Genomic DNA, 17,395 nt, shown 5'->3' with positions numbered 1-17,395 from the left:
AAACATGGCTAAGAGGGAGATGACGCACCATCCAGAACATCTGCTAACATCTCACGACAAAGAACCAGCAAATCTTTAAGCAACTCAAGTTGCTATAGAAACTATTTCTCTAACACCAGTCTTATTATTTATTTGTATCACTGAGGAAGTAACATTACTGACTTGCTTAATAAAATCAATGATCTCAGCCAGCATTAATATATGTGTGACCAGCTCTCCAAAGAGCATAAGGGTAGGTGGGTGGGTTTCCCTGACTACAGAGTCAAATTTGCAAGAGTATTAACCTGAACATTTTTTTTTTCTCTTTTGAGCACAGAATTCTTTCTTCACTTCACATCCCTGGTCTGCAGCATGAGGCAGTGCACAGTTACTTCTATTTTTTCTTTGATAATTTTTCATTAAGCAGAGCACAAGGAAGGTATGGTGGCCCATAAACACTTCGTTTCTCTTCCTGCCCCTCAGTATGACAGGACAGTGCTGGAATGCAAACTTTTTTCTCTGAGCTATTGTTTTGTTTTTCTCTGCAATGTGTCCATTGAGCTTTTTAAAGTATAAACCACATTTTTGAGCCTATGTGAGCCTTTGCATAATGTGAGAACTAAACTTTTAATTAATAAAGACCACAAATTGGTCATGGCAAGACCCTAAAACCAGATGCTTTAAATAAAAGAACCAAATGTTCCAGACTCACAGTTCAAGATGGGAATCTTGGGATCCTAGTCCTCAAGGACTACGCACCTTACTGGGCCTTTGAGAGGACTTTAAAGAACTTGTGCTGCTCAAAGTCACTGAAATTAAACACAAATTAGGCAGCTGACTTACTGAGCCATCTTAGAAATCCACCAGGTAATGCTTACTGCTCTTTCCTAACAGTACTTTGGTGGCTGTGTGCAATGCTCCATCTTAGGATGACCTGATCAGCCTGAGGATAAACTTAGCAAGGAGCATGAACAAAACAACTGCTGGGGCCATTTGCAGTAACATCCCTGTAAGTATCAACATGATGAGTCAGTTCTACTGTCCTTCCTCCACAGCACAGTAACTCAAGGTTTGTGTAACCTGTTTCATCCCAAAGGAATTCAGAGCACTCTACAAAGTATTTGGATAGCATCCAAAAGTAAAACGTAGCCAACGTGGGACTGGAGCACAGAAGTGTTTTAATAGGCAACAATGCTAAAAAAAAATCCAGCTTAGGAGAGAAGGTGGAGAATATCTGTTATTGCAAAGGGAAAGGGTGGTCAAAGAGCTGCTACTTGTACTGGAATTCAGCCAACAAAATGCAGTGCAGACTAGGATTTCTTCCACTACCTTTACATATCTAAAAGTTGGCTGCATAATGCTGAGCTAGACAACTCTGGCTGCTTTCTCAGACAATAGAGACAAAGAGGCATGTCTAAGAGCAACTTCTTTGAACTAGTCTAAATGGAAAATGGAAGTAGATAGCATCTCTGGAGATGCTTCCTTCTCCACCATCTCTGTGAAGACAGTCTAAGATGACCAACTTAAATTTAGATGTCTAACTTTAGACATCTCAATTAGGAGAGATAATCTAATGTTATCTAACTATCACAGCTGGTTAGGAAGATCTTAAATATATGTCATGCACCCTAGGCCACTGGCTTATCACCCTTTCAACTGCAATGCTCTGCTGTCCTTCAAAGCCTGTAATTTCTTCATTGATCTTCTCTATAGAAATTGCCCTGCTCCATCCCTTGTGTATGGTATCCAAATGGTCCCCTATCAGGTTATATGGAAATACTTCAGGATGGAATGAAATACACCACCCAGTCTCCCCATCATAACTTTTTTTAAATGAAAACTGGACTTTGACAGTTTTTTGCAAAATTGTTGTGCTTCATTGGAAACATTGCAGTTTCCATCAAGAAACCAAAATTCACGATTTCGTCTTGGAGGAATCATTTTTAGTGAGGTATACTTTTGTCTAACCAGCTACAAAATTTTGCTCTGTTCAACTTGTGACATCTGATACGAATGCAGTTCTGAGTTAGTACACACTGAAGCACTTAGAACATGCTTGCTGTCTATAGGTGCAGGATCCTTCTTTATAGAGTAAGTGATTGTCAAGTGAGTATTTGAACAAAGATTTCTGAAGATCCCCTCCAAGACATTTAAATATCCTTAAATTTGTTGCTAGAATTGAGGGTGGTCCTGCAGAGAGATCTTGCAAACTGCTGTGGTAGGAAGAGGCTCCTGAGGTCAGTCTGCTTGGCTTGTTGCCAGTTCTCATAGATTCTTCCATGCTTCTACCAGTCCATATGCCTCATCTCCTAACTTTCAGCTCAGAGCCTGAAGGAGAGTTCGAAGCCAAGAGCAGCAGGTCACATCAGGACTGAATGTTTTCCAGTCCGGGAAAGGCATGGCCAGCTAAGGTTGGCTCCCTCCAGAAATCTCATCATGACTGTCAGTGACTCATCTTCTCTAGAGCATTCTAACATCTTCTTGGCATCTGGGACATTAGTAGTTAAACACCCAGGATCTAATTGCCTTTATCTAAAAGGCAAGCTCAAATGTAGACTATCAGGATTTCAGACTGACAAGGTGCACTGAAACAGAGCAAGTGCCAATCTCCACTTTGGTTTCTTCCATACTCCACTTCTTTCCCCCCACTTCAAAAAAGGAAGGTTTTGGGTTTTGACCTTCTGATTTTGGATTCAAAGCTGTTCCCATTCCTCTTGGGCACACTGAAGTGTGCATTTCTTGGGATCTCTGCAGTCCTATGTCTCCTTGTGGAACTGGAGCTTCCCCCTTAGTATGAGTAATTTGCAGGCTGTGGAAAAGGATACTTGGACAATTCATTTCTGTACCTCTCTGACAGAGTTGGTTTTGAAAGAATTCAGACGTGCTGGATAGAAATAGAATCATAGAATCATAGAATCGTTTAGGTTGGAAAAGACCTTTAAGATCATCCCGTCCAACCAATAACCTACACTACCAAATCCACACTAAACCAATCAAGGGTAGACTAGACTAAACCATGTCCCAAAGTGCCACATCTACCCGTTTTTTGAACACTTCCAGGGATGGTGACTCCACCACCTCTCTGGGCAGCCTGTTCCAATTCTTGACCACCCTTTCCGCAAAGAAATTTTTCCTAATATCCAACCTAAACCTCCCCTGGTGCAGCTTGAAGCCCATAATGGAGAGAGACTATAACAACAAAGTCTTTTATGGTCACTAAATATTATCCAGATTGATGTCTTAACACCAATGCCCCCTCAACCACCACAATACATACACATTTTTCAGCAAAAATGAGACCTTTTAGAATTACAAGCCAAACTCTGCTGTACGGTTTGTTGTATGGGGGGTTAATGTCAGGTGCAAACTCTGATATACTTTGCTGAAGGCTCTGTGTTTTTTTCAGATAAAACACTGAATCTAATTTCTCTCTAAAAACAGTTCTTCACTTCTGTCTTGCAACTGGTGACACTACAAGAGTCATTATTTACTATCACCGTATCTCCTGGTTCACTGTTGGTTGCCAGGCCACCACCTAGGGACCCTGTTCTCTACCATCTCTGGAAGCAATTTAGCCATTTCATAGAGTTAGAAACAAAGAGAGGTACTTTGTCAGTTCTTCCTCATCAAAAAAATTACTTGTTTTTCACGGCAAAGATTATATTGCTGTCTCATTAGTTTGCCTATTTGGGGTTTTGTGCCATAATTATGACTCAAAGCCTGGCTTTCTCTCCCATACCTTGCAAAAACCTTCCTGTAAAAATAGCCTTACTGAGAAAAGCTTTACAGAATGGTCCGATACACTCATTTTAGTCCGATCTCCAGACCTTGCCTAGCAAATTTTGCACAAGCAGTATTTTTAATGAAATAATATGCTATTGATCAAAATAACAGTATAAGACAGTTGCCTAATGAAGGATGACCCTAGGACCTAAACACATACAATAATACAAGTCTATTGTAAAAATTACCAGCCAAAAATCTTTACTAAGAAATTGTTCTGTTTCCTGGAAAACAAACAAGTGTAGGATTCACACTTTGTTTATCACTGTACTGTTGTTCTGTTGCTGTTACTGTCAACCGAGAGCTATACTGAATCTCTGGGCTATGTTAACAGGAAAGATGCTGTTAGTAAAGTCTGTATCCCCTGTAGAGGATGATACACATCTCTCTTGGATGAGCACGAAGCGTGGAACAGAAGAGCGTGAATCCCAGAAGAGGGAGGCAGATGTTTTCCTGATGACATTGCTTTTAGCTTCTTTAGTCAAGAGATTTCTTAATTGCCTGAACAATCTCATTATGCAACTTGGTTCTTTCATCCTCATTTGTATGTACCTCTCTGAGTTCATCCAGTCTCATTATAAGCCACGAGGTCAGAGAGGAAAAAAATCATGAGGCAGCAGTTACCATTTGAGAAGCATCTGAACAAAACTGCACAAGTCAGAACTTCAAGGGTGGCCTGAGGACCTGTGCAGTGCCTTTGCTGACCAGTATCAAAAAGGCATTTTTGTTCACCATAAGCAGGGAGTATAAAACATTTCTACACGTATGAAAAAAAAAAAAATAATTTTTAAGAAGGTCCAGTTCATTTATGGTAAGAATCACAGGTGGGAGGTTCCAATCCCTGTCTGAATTCAGCATTTTATAGCACTGTTTTCAGTCATTCATGACGTAAGGAGTCTGCTTTGATGCACTGCAATGCCTACTCACAGTCTTAGATACAATCAGGCAGAGCAGAGCCAAATTGTCCTTGCCCTTGTCCTTGAGACTTTCTTACTGCTGCTTGGTACACCAGCAACCAAAGTTCTGATTTCCAAGAAAAATTTTCAGTAAAGGAGCCCATCATTAGAAAAAAGTCATGCTTGGCAAGTGATCAGCATTCAGGATCTGAAAACCAAAGTCCACTCTAGCAAGTTTAACAACACTAGCACCTGAGTCTGGTCCGTGTCCTGAGGCCATTCTTACTGTTAAACTATTAACATGATCCTTGGCAGGTTTTTGGTCAGACCAGCAGTACTCTGCCACGCAACTCCTGGCCACAGTTTAGGGGTCCGTTTGGTCAGGCACCACCTCAAGAGATCGTTTGCCTGTGGCTTTATAGCAGTAGGAGAGCTAAGCAGTATGGATAAGGCTAAGCCGTATGGATACGAGCAGCAACCACAGTGCCATTTGGCCTTACGACCAGAAAATGCGCTCTGGCCTCTCTTGTTTACTAGTACAGATGTAGCTAGAAAAGAAGTAGCTTAGAAGAGGGCAAAGCAGTTCCCTCATTCTGCTGCAGCCAGGATCTTACTTTGCCCCTTGCGAGGATGAGGGCAGTGACTTAAGAATCTGCATTTTCCTTGTGTATGAAGCAGAAGCGCCCCTGTGCCTCTGCAGTGTTACAGGGTCCTACCTGAGTGTGTCTCAGGCAGGCAGAAATGGGGTCCAGGGCCAGCTGGGGCATTCAGAGAAAAGGAAAGTTGTTCCCATAAGGTCTTTGCAAACTGAGTTTTCACAAACAAACAAGAGTGGAAGAAAACTAGACTGTTGTCCCATCTGACACCAAGGTTGACTCAAGGCACAGAACAAGACACGCTTTCATCTACACTAGAAATAGGGACAGAACCAACAATCTTAAATAAGTGAACCCTAGTACCAAGCTAAAAAGAGGTTTAGAGGGAAAAAGTACCTTTGTTCATCCCACATAAAAAGGGTGTGAGGCCCAGACCCGTTATTGGGGACCCAGTTCCTTCACACCTCAGAGCTGGCTGATAGCCCCTTAACAGCAGCTCTGCTGGGGTTATTGGGCTGTTTGCAATAGGCAGGTTACACAAAAGCATAAGTATGGCCCAAAAGGCTAAGGCTTTTCTACTGTCATTCACGTCTGTGAAATCTTACGTCAGGATTTCCCTGTTTGCATATTTGTATGTGTTTCTGGCCAAGAAGAGGAAACCCAGCTACGTAAAGAGACAACAGCAAGACGGGTTTACTACTAGGAGGCATAGGGCCAGGCAAGTGCACTATTGTTTGCAGGGAGAGCTTGCAACATGTATTTGCTTACAGGCTGAACACAGATGTTACACTTAACATCAGAAAAAAGCCTTTAACTTTTAATACTTCCACATAGCTAAGAGGAAGGCAAGTTTTCCCTTAAAAAAATGACAATGAAAACTAAAATTTAGTAAACTAAAATAAAAGTTGACCTTCCGGTTCTGAAACCACTGAAAAAACCCTTCAAAGCCTCACTCAGTACTGTGATGTGATTTAATAGCAGTATGTATATCACTAATTAAATAGTTCTACTAGTGTTAAAAGGAGAGACGAAGAGATAAGTTAAGAAAACATGATCATATCTGTTACTTTGTTTTGGAATGGAAATGTCATGGGTAAGGTTCATTGATTGTCAGATAATCATAGCATGGTGAAAGCTGGACCCAAGGATCCACAATAGAAGTCATGGCTGTTATAGCAGACGTAGCAGTTATGATGGTCATCATGAACGAGACAAAAATGCAATTGCTTTTATGCTAGAACATTTTTGCAAAAACTTGTAGCCTTTTATATTATAGCCAGTACAACATTTAGAGCTGTAGGACCTGGGTTTAGAAATCCCATGCCAGGGAGCTGCATCATGAACCCAGCAGGAACTGCTGTGTGCCTCACCATCTTCTTAGACTGCGGACTATTTCTAACGTTGGGTAGGACTCTCACTAGGTGTCTGCCAACATAAACACAGCCACCATGCTCTGAGGCATAGAGCCTACTGCAGATTCAGTGAGCACTAAATGAAAGTGACCCATGAAGCACAAAGATAGCAGGAAATCCCTGAATCTTGGATTACTGGAAGCTGGGGGTATGCCAAAGATTGTTTGCTGCTTGTTCCTAGTCATATGCCGGGACATCTGCTATGAGCTGTTGTTAGAGACAGCATACGGGGCAAGATCAAGCCAAGATCAATCACAAAGCTCTTGGGAAAAAAAATCTTGAAAAATCTCAGTCAACCTTTATTATAGTCCTTACAGCAGCAAAACTGCTCCCCCACCCCCCCAAACAACCAACTCTTTTGCACAGCTTGCCTCATGACTTCCAAGCACTAAGACCAGCACTAATGGCTGCTATGGCCATTCTTGTGTTTTTATGCAAAATGACATCATCCTCCTTGCAGTGGGTCTGAGGAACAACTGCAGCTGGAGGTACAAGGCCTCTTGGGAGCAGGGCATAAGCAGGAGATGCAACTGTGCTAGTGCTGACCCTCAGATGTAGCCTTGAGCTACCCTCTGGCAGACAAGGAATGGAGCCTCACCACCTGCCTTCCACCCAAACAGATCTTCTCCAGCTACATCTTTCTAAACCACCTGTGGTAAATCTGGCTTAGGTGGAAAGCACAGACAGAAAACCTAGGGCAGAGGGCTTTTTGACATCTGTAAATGCATTATCCCAAAGGATTTGAAGGCAAGGTAATAAAAGTCCATCACCACAGAGATCCTGTAGCAGTACACCTGGGGCTCAATCATTCCTCAGTAGCAGAAAATCAATCTAATAAAACCTAAATGTTGTTCTTTGACTTTAAATATCATCCAGTGGCTAAAAGCAGATCACAGGAGCTGGCTGATGAGCTCATCCCACACCAAGCCAGGATAATGGACAGCCAGGGTGGCTCTTTCCATTACCGTAATTTCTCCCTTCTGGATGGTGTCAGAGTCCCTCTGGCCATGGTAATTGGGGTAGATGGGCAAGGAGAGTATCCGCCTTGTATTCCCATGAAGGCTGGAGCTGGTCTATACCATCAGCCCTGCCAGGGCACTGGTGATGGTGTGCAGGTCTCCTAACAGACACACGTATGCTGAGGAGGGACTTCAGGTGTTAGCAGTAGTACGCGAGAGCTTTGTGGAGGCCAGTGGTGCCTAGAGACTTAAGCCTAGTCTTTCAGGATCAATTAGACAATTAGAAATAACATGGGGGCACCTGTACTGGTGATTTTGTTTCCTAAAGGTGCTGGTGAATTTATGATCCATGGCCCTGCAGAATGCTGAAACAGAGGCGGCTTTTTTTTGAGCAGGCTCTGCTTGTTGGAGAGCACATGGGACCTGACTTGGTATGTTTGTGGGTAAAAATACTGGGAAGGGATTAGGCAAAGGGAAATCAGGTATAAAACAGGCACAAGGAAAAACAAACTCAGCAGAGCTACTTTCCTTCTTCTCTCATTTTGAGAAACTGAGTGCTTGATCTCCTGGTGTCTTGTGTGCTCTGCCATATGGCACAGGCTGATAGAAAGCTGCTGTTTCCCTGGTCACCCTGTTAATGAGCACTGATGGGAAAGGAAAGGGGAGTGAAGTTATGACAGCTTAATGAGGCTTCTGTGACACGGTTTGCTGGCATGTGGAAATGCTTGTAGAGTCTCAGGCTGCACGCTCAGCATCTGCTGGCAAGCAACTGAGGCCAGCATTCGAAACGGAGGCTGAAGCTTGGGGACAGGCCATCCGTCAACACCTCCGGCCACTTGGAGCCACCAAGCCGCACTGTTACTGTATGATGAAACTACAGGAGGAGTGAATGCAATAGGACAGATAAGGAACTGGTCTCCAGTTTCTATACCAGTTTAGGAAAGAAGAAGGAAGAAAAAAATTTCCAGTGGTAGTTTGCTTTGAAAGAGAGTCTGAGGATTAATGCATATTGTTACTGTAGATGCTGGGCTGAATCCCTTCAGAGCCCAGAGAATGTGCCCCAGCACAACACATCTCCCACGGTGTTTTGATTTCAACCTTAATTTGCTCATATAGGCAAGCCCCAGAAATTCTGTGGGTTACTCCAGTTATGATCCTTGGACACTTTAGGTGAATGTTAATTCCAGCCTACAAAAATGTACCAGTTCAAGAATGAGACGGACTTGCCCTTTGCCATGGTAACCGAGGAGAGGGAAACCTGAAGCAGTGCATTTTCCCATACAAAGCATATTACTCATTGTGAGAAAACAGCAATTTGCCAGGCTGCTTCATGCAGGCATAGGCTAGGCTCAACGGGCCAAATTTTGCATGTAGTTGCCTCCAAGAGGAGCAAAATGCATGGTTGGGAGCTCTTGTTAAAGATCTCAGTCATTTCATGTGTTTTAGGTGAAAGAGTAATGAATGGAGGTTTAGGCAGCAGGAAAATGCAGAAATTTATCCAGCCGTTTCAGAAAGGGCTTTTCTTTCTAAAATTGCCCAGAAGTCACACTTTACTTCAAAATACTCTAAGTGCTAACTCTGAAGCCTCTGACACACTCATTTCATTACTAGGTGGCTATTATGAGACCAGGAGCCCTTTCTGCCGACTGTAGGGGTCTCCAGCTATAGAAATCTGACATCTGTTCGATATTATTATTCCATTAGAAGAGTAAATCTTCACTCCCCTGGCTTTCTTGCAGGCTCTGACACATTCCACTTCAGTGACAAATGTCCCTTGAGCCAGCAGTGATTTGACAGGGTGGGAGGTACTCCTGTAGAGGAACTGACAAATGGTTTCCATGAGAAGTTGAAGTACCCTCAGGAAGTAGACAGAATTTCTGCATGAACATCAAGCTGAAAAGGAAACCCCCAAATTGCAAGGGATTTGTGGCAATCCAAAAGGTTTCTCCCCAAATAACCAAATTTGCATGTGACATTATAGACTTGCATAAGAAATCACAGCAGACCGAAGATCACAGCAGTTCGTACTCACAGGTTTCCTGACACATCGAAGCAGGCTACAATAAAGCAGCATGTTCTTGACCTCCTGAACAATTTCTGCTTCCTTTCGTAACAGAAGTGAGAGCTCCTACTGGGTTGCATCCAGTCATTCCAGTGGAAATTTGAGACCAAATGAATCTGTTTCATGTAAGTTTGCCAAACCCAGGCTGATAGCACAATTATTCACTAGCCCAGAGCTCACAGAGGATCACACTCCAGCAACGCTTTAAAGTACGCTGGTGGTCAGGATGATAACATAGGGTAATAGCTCCTTTCACTCAAGGATCTCCAAATACTTTACAGATGTGAATGGAGAAGTGTAAAGTAGAATCTCCCAGCCCTACTTTGCAGAGAACTTTTTGGGGGCTTACAGTGTTCATGAAATTCATCCTGGCTGAAAGAAATAGAAAAGCTGGGACAGGGGCCCCAGGAACTTGATTCCCACTACTTGGATGAAAGCATTAGACGTGACATCACCTCCTCACAAGATAAGAGTTCATTGTTTTGTGGCTGAGTGTCTTCTCCCTTCAGTGTGGAGATTAGCACATGTAAAATAAACACAGGAAAATAACAGACAATCCTTCTTCTCCAGCAGCAAGCACAGAAAAGGCAAATTGTCTTTCTGGCCCTGTCACTGACATCGCAGGAGTAGTGGAAACAACAAGCTTTGCATTTAACACCACAAGCATAATAAATAAGCCAAATTTATGATGGCTGAGACCATCATCTGGGTTCTCATTCCATTGTTCCCATTCTATCATCAACACCAACACTGCAGTACTCCTGTGGTCTCCTGGCCAGAAGGAAGTGGGATAGTTTCCTTGAAGGATTAATTAGTGACTACAATCAAAACAAACAAAAACCCCACAAATCAACCCTGGCAACTCTTAAATCTTTTCTACTTGTAGAGTCTTTTGTGATTTCCTAGTTGTGTTTTACCAGTTTTCTAGCCTCCAAGAATTTCTTCCCCCTCGATAACCCACAAGTTTCTAACATAATACTACACTGCAATCAACTGACATGTCAGTCAAATTTCTTATCAAATATAAAGAAGGACAAACCAGAGCACAAACACAAAATTCTTTTCTCTGTAGTCATCCTTAAGTATTTTTAATCCAACAGGCAGGGTGGTGCTATTGTGTTCATATTCACAGATATAGGAGCTATAGCATTGACAGTTAGCAAGTATCTTTACACAGTAAGTGGGCAACTGCAGCTGGGTGGGTTGATGTACGGGCCAGCTGTCATACGGGACACGTCTACACCATGCTGCTGAACAGCAAAGCAAAGACTCCTGTCCTAAGAGCAGCATTGCACAGGCACAGGGTGCAGCACAGTGCTGCACAGAGCCACCACATCAACAGATGCTGAAATTCTCCACCACGCACTCATCCCTCTCAAAACTTGGTTCGTCAGCTGTGACTGAATGGTCCTCAGCCCCTATTTCCTACATCCCTCCACCCACAGCCAGCCGGGCAGCCAGACCTCATGTGAAGATATGCTTCTCAGTGGACAGGTAGGTGTTGAGGTGTTGTCATTAGACACTGGACGTGATGCCTCCTACCTCAAGGGAGACAAGATGAACTGAGAGCTGATGACACACGTACCACCCACTCCCTTCCATTTAGGCAGGAATACACACACAGAGCTGGCTGGAGACACAGAAAGGGAAGATCAAACCTAGCCCCTTCAGCTGTGAAGAAAACACCCTACAACATACAGACAGGCAGCAGCCTATTAATTGGGCACAGACTGCAGCGCTCTGCCACTTCTTATCAATATCATCTGCTGCTTTAGGAAAGGCTACTTAGGAGCTTGGGGTTTTCCAAATATTATTTTTTTCCTTAACAGTTGTTCTTACTTATGGTAACCTCTCCAGATAGTCATGGAGATTTTAATATATTTTCTTTTTTCAGAAAGAGGAACTCAGTGCAATGCAAGAGGTGCACACACAGGGCTGAGGTTGTGGTTTGCTCTTCCCATATCAATCTCCCTGGTACATCAGAGACCCTCTATCCCAGCTAGTCAGTAAGAATGGAAATATGTACTTGGTCTGTCCCACCATTAAAAAGACAATGCTTATAATTCTGGCCTTCTTGCTCTGCAGACTTAAATGCTAGCAGGAAAGCTCCTATTTTTAACAAAGCGATAGACAGGCAGTCTGCAGACTCACACAGACATCACCATGTGGAGTAACATGCCATTTCCAGTTAGATGATTTCCTCCACAATGGTGAAAGCTGAAAACTTCTGTTACAAAATGTAAACAGACCAAAGTTTAGATTCTGCCTATGCTGAACGAGGCTCATAAATTCATGATGGAGGCCAGATACAGCCCACAGGGCATATGTTTGACACCTCTGGCCTGTATGGACGGGAAATGGTTATAAATAGTCAGTCCCATTTCAGTTCTCTGAAGACAAATATTTTTGACACAGAGTGCTCAAGCACAAAGAGTCATTTGTAGACCACCCAGGAGACTTGCATTTAAATGACCTTTCTTTGCTTGGATGATCAATTATACTAATGCTTATTTCACGAGTTGCAACATTTGTTCTTAAATGGAAGCAGCCCAGAGGAGCCATATATATAGTCCCACTTACTTGTTGGTAACTGCCTGCATAAACTCATCAATCAGTTCGTCGTACTGTTTCCCACGAACCCTCTTGTGTTTCAGTCCAATATAGAGTGGATCACTCAGGAGAGCCTAGGACACAAAGCAATTCTGTTGACATCTTCTTTCCTATGGATGAACAGAGATTTATGTCCCAGCCTACCCAAAAAGTTTGTCTGTTGTGGTCATATTAATTTTACCTACTATGCAGTGAAGGCCAGCTCACACAGTTCCTCCTGAGCAGAAAGTGTGTCCATAAGAAGCTATGGACTACCTTTTGTGTAAATAAAGTCGGAGGGATGTACTGTTTCTTGACTGCTATAGGAAATGGAGCTCTGCATCCCCAGAACAGCTCTACCACAGCTCCCTGCAAGGTGCCTCACTCCTAGTGAATAAAACTGACCTTGTGTGGGGAGTGCTTACTGTTCAATCAGTTCTTAATTTTGCACTGAGGTTACCAGGAAAGCTGTTGACCATAAAGAGCGCTCTGAGCAATGAAGATTGCCTGAAGTAACCTGAAATGACATGTGTCCTATAGGCCTTTAGGTGCCAGCCCTGAGCTAACCAGAACCGGTGTTGAGATGCCAAAAAGTTCCCAAGCCCTGCATCTAGGTACCTAGCACTCACCTCCACTTATCTGCAGGTGTCAAGGCAAGGTATTTTCATACAACAGATTAATTTATTTTTTGGCTCCTGTTGGGAATAAAAAACCAGCCCATTCCTCCAACCAATCCAGCAGGTGTTAAGTCAGGATCCTTAAGCCACCTAAAAAGGACTGGGTCAGCATGGAAATAGCACATATTTTGGGGAAAAACCACAGCACAAACAGTGGCAGGAGACAGATGGGCCAACACCTCTATGACTCACTGCAAAGCAACTCTTACTTCCCTTCCAATTTCAGGAACTGAATCATCCACATAAGAAGGGGATGAGCCATCACAAACCTATTGTCCTGCAGCCATATGGGCCCTAAAGATTGGCAGGTATGCTAAAATTAGATATGTTTTTACAGCCACAGCTGTTTTCTTTTGGAAAGATGAAAAAGGTTGTCCTCTGAGTTTGATACATTAAAGTCTCCAGGGCCATGAAACAGAAAGTAGACCCATTTGCATTACTTTGCTGATTGCTCCTGTAGCGCCATGTGCTCTGGGGCCGGCTCATGGAGTATAAAATTCTCCCATAGGCAAGCTTCGAAAAAAGACTGATTTGCTGAAAGCGTATATGAAGTATTATGGACTGTCAGAAAGACAAGCTGGGAGTTGATGCTAAAAATGTAATACAACTGCTATATTTACTCCATTCTACCTGAAGTGCCTGTGTTAGCAACACAGTCACCCTAGGCTCAACATATATTTACAGGCAGAGATGAACAGGATGAATGCCTACTGGAGGTGTCTTATTTCTGCATTGATCAGAGTTTAGTCGGAGGGCAGGATGCTTGCAGGACGTGCTTAGGGTTGGGTTAAGCTGGGTTTATGCACATGAGAAAGCCATTAAATAAATAAACAAATTATTTATATTGTGAGGAAATATATTATTTATATTGGTGGAAAACTGCAAGTTCTATACCTTAATCCCAGCTGTGGAAATTGGCTTCACAGAGTTGTTCCTGCACACATAATCTACACTTGATCTTGGGCAGAATGGAAGTCCCCAGACTGACTCTGGGAGTGCCTTTCTCTGACACCACCTGACCTTTGGAGATGCCTAAAAATCATTGGTGTCGCTTCAGATTTTAGCGTCCCCCTGGATGCTGAGATAGAAACAGACAGTCCTGCATGGCCAGGAGCTTCCCACTGGAAGGGAAGCCCTTACACCCAGGTCCCTCTGGAGGGGAGCACCAGCTGCGGGCTCAGGGCAGGCTGACACTCGGTGGTGTGCAGACCAGCATGGAGGATAAGGAAGAGATGAAGGAGCCAAAGGCAAGTACAACGCTCTATTGACTGGAAACTCAAAGGAGCGAGAGACTGAGACTTAATTCCTGCTTTAGCCTCAGAGGGTCTGAACTCAGAGATCCCACTTTTCAGGAGAGACCATGGATCAGGCTGAGATGAGCACACCCTATATGCCACAAGTCCATGACAGGCCACTATGCTAAAGAGATAAAATAATCCTGGGACCAGAGACCAAAAAGGTAATTGGAATCTCATTCCAGATGTCATCTGCGGCCACTGATTTTGCTTTCTTTCACTCTTTTCAAGTGTCCAGTGTGAGACACTTGGGTCTGGAGTGAAACAGGTGCAGAAAATCCAGCTTTCCAGTCAGCATAGGCATGTCTAAAAATGCTGGCACTCATTTGTCTTCATACACAAACTCAAAGATCTTATACCCCAGATTTGCTCTTTCTCTCAAGAAACATGTGTTTGGTTTACTTGGGGTCAAGTGAGGCACAAGTACATTTTACAAAAATGGACAAACCCGGGCCATCACAAATAACTATAGGATATTAATTTTAAAAAAGACATCCTCACAGATGTCCATTCTGGCATTGCTAAAATGTTGCACTTCGGCCTTTCTGAGCCAGAGTCATAAGGCAATAATCTGCAAACAGATGGAGTCCTCTTGTCTGGTTAACATGTGCAGTAAAGTGTGCAATGTGACAAAACACTGAAATTAATAATTCCAAACCACCCACCAGGGATTCTCCATTTTCTGGAATACAGTCACCTCTATGCAGACAGGAGTATCTGCCTGTTTTCTCACAATTACCAGAGGAAGAATAAATCTGGGACTTCCTGTACAAGATCTTTCAACTCACCTTGCCATGCTGAAAGGTGGAGCTGACCCTTTGGCTCCAACTGGCAACACTCTGAGTCTTCTCACCAGGGGACCATGAAGCTACTTAGTGCTTATTTCAGTTCCCCATCAGAGCAAAAGTTTCTTGAGCATCAAACAGGAACGAAACATGCCCACTCCCCTGCAGTGCTGGTCTAGCCATCGTCTCATCTTGGATGTCTCTGGCTTCGCCTCCACATTTAGGGAACTGGCCTCAGTTAAGCATTAATCTCAATTCTTTCTCCCCCCGTCAGATTTATGAAGAACTGTCTTACCTCGTTGTCTGTGCCAACATCCAGCAGGACAGGGAGACACTGTTGTGGGTGAACTCCACCACAAGCTGTGTACAAAGCAAGCTTCCCCACTGGGATACCCATGCCATAACTTCCTAGATCTCCTAAACCGAGAATCCTCTCTCCATCTGTCACCACGATAGCCTAGGAGGATCAAAAGAGACTGTTGTATGGTGTTGCCAAGGCTCTAGAGGCAAAACCAGCTCCACTGTCTTCACACCCATGCCAATTTGCAGCTGCATTGTGCAATGGATATTTGCTCCTTCTACACGACACCATGTTAATTAGCTGTTCGTGACACAGGGCTGTTCATTTTTGGGGGTAGAGATAATGTGGTGGATGGGTAGCTGCTTGCAGTGTGGGAGAGCAGCAGCTCTGCCTGCCAACACTTCAATTAATTTGTAGCAGAGCCCAACCAGCTTGGCTTTTTGTGCATCCTCAGCTGTATAACAAGAAGCATCACAAGAGAGATCTGGCCTTGATTTTTCCTCTCTTTTTCTGGAAAAAGAGCTCTGTACAAAAGTGTTTGTGCTTATGAACTGCATCCGTGGAATTAATAAGCTCGTATCTTCACACTGTTGTAGAGTAGCTGTGGAGTAGCCAACATCAGATAATGAAACCAAACCTCATTATAACTGGGTCCCTTTGTCTCTGGTCCCCCTGACTGCAAGACAGGTAGACAGAAGCCATCAGCACAGGCAGCAGCATGGACTGTGGAGGGGCTCCCACACCATGTATTTAATATCAGACCTTTTTTCCCCACCCAGCTGGGAGTTAAAAAATTGCCATTTAACTTTGTGCAATTGGCCTTTCGCATTTCAGCAATACTGTAATGTGCTACCTCACCAAAATCTCTGATCCATAATTTTAGGTTTTTCTTGTTATTGTATCATTTCTTTGTGATCAGAAGGGAAATAAAGGCCTGCTTAATGTTGTCCAAATTAGAAGCCTAAAGTTGAGCTGTACAACCCACACTGCACATCACTGAGACTTTGGCAGGCAAATGACCATGTCTGCTTCCCAATTTTTAGGTTAAATACTCTGTCGATTTTGTCCCCAGGGTCAGGCACTCTTTGGGGCAGTTCTGAAATGCAGTAAGAACAGGAATGTACTGGAGTCCAGTCCTACTGTGGGAGAAAAACTGTAAATACAATAATAAACTTCTACTTTCAGCACTGTCCCAGCACTTCAGAGAACAGAGCTCTCACATCAAATGGTTTATCGGACTGCAGGGGACTCAGGTGCACAGTCTAGCTTGGATTCCAAAGGAAGAGACTGCAGAGAAGTTCTTTATTTGCTGATCTGCAAAGTTAAGGCTAAACTTAGGACACAGGACATACACATGCGTGTCCTTTAGTGAGAAATAAGAAAATGAGAGATTAGAAGCTATCTCAATAGATGTACTTCCTTGGGGAGGCAGCGATAATAAAGATGCATTGGTTTATTGCTGTGATGTAGAAGCATTTCATTGTTTAGGAATGGAATAAACCTCTTGCTGCACTTTCCTATTTCAGGAAGAATTGTACCTATCTGTTTCAGTGTCCTTTCTTATTCAACATAAACTATATACACATCCCAGGGCTATTTCCTCCCTCAACGTAAACCACTGTTTGCAATGGCAGAGCAGAATGACATTACATTGTATAGTTCAGGAATAAGCCTGAGGAGAAACCACAGGTACAGAGGACACATGCATCTATTCTGGCTTTTACATCTATTTTGTCCTCTAGCAAAAAAAACCCTCTGGTAGTTTGAAGCATATACATTCCAGGGCTGTAATGCACATAATAATAGTGACAACCAATATATAATAGGGATTATCTTGCAATTGTCCTCCTATATGTAGAATATTTGTTTTTGTGCTGTTGCCACTTTCTTGTCACTAAGGAGTTAGAATTCCTAAAAATAATCCTTCAATGAAAAATCTATTAAAACTAAAAGGACTATACACCTATCCTTAGGCTAGAGGCTGGACAATTCCCCAACATGGGAAATTCAGTCACAGTAGTGATACACTTATCCACCTCCATTTTTGAACATTTTCCTATT

The 17,395-nt window shown here is 43.1% G+C and overlaps 1 protein-coding gene across 1 annotated transcript in view; it reads right to left on the bottom strand.

Annotated features, from left to right (window-relative positions):
* Positions 1–17,395, bottom strand: part of ME3 (malic enzyme 3) — a 129,223-nt gene that overhangs the window by 21,314 nt on the left and 90,514 nt on the right. The window contains exons 5-6 of the mRNA XM_075728007.1: positions 15,329–15,490; positions 12,268–12,371 (exon numbers count right to left, since the gene is read on the bottom strand). Coding sequence (XP_075584122.1) covers positions 12,268–12,371; positions 15,329–15,490 — 266 coding nt within the window. The remainder of the gene's footprint in view (positions 1–12,267; positions 12,372–15,328; positions 15,491–17,395) is intronic.

Source organism: Pelecanus crispus, chromosome 1, assembly GCF_030463565.1.
Source record: "Pelecanus crispus isolate bPelCri1 chromosome 1, bPelCri1.pri, whole genome shotgun sequence".
NCBI lineage: Eukaryota > Metazoa > Chordata > Aves > Pelecaniformes > Pelecanidae > Pelecanus > Pelecanus crispus.
The sequence above is the reverse complement of the archived record's forward strand: the minus strand, read 5'-3'. Positions and strand labels throughout refer to the sequence as shown.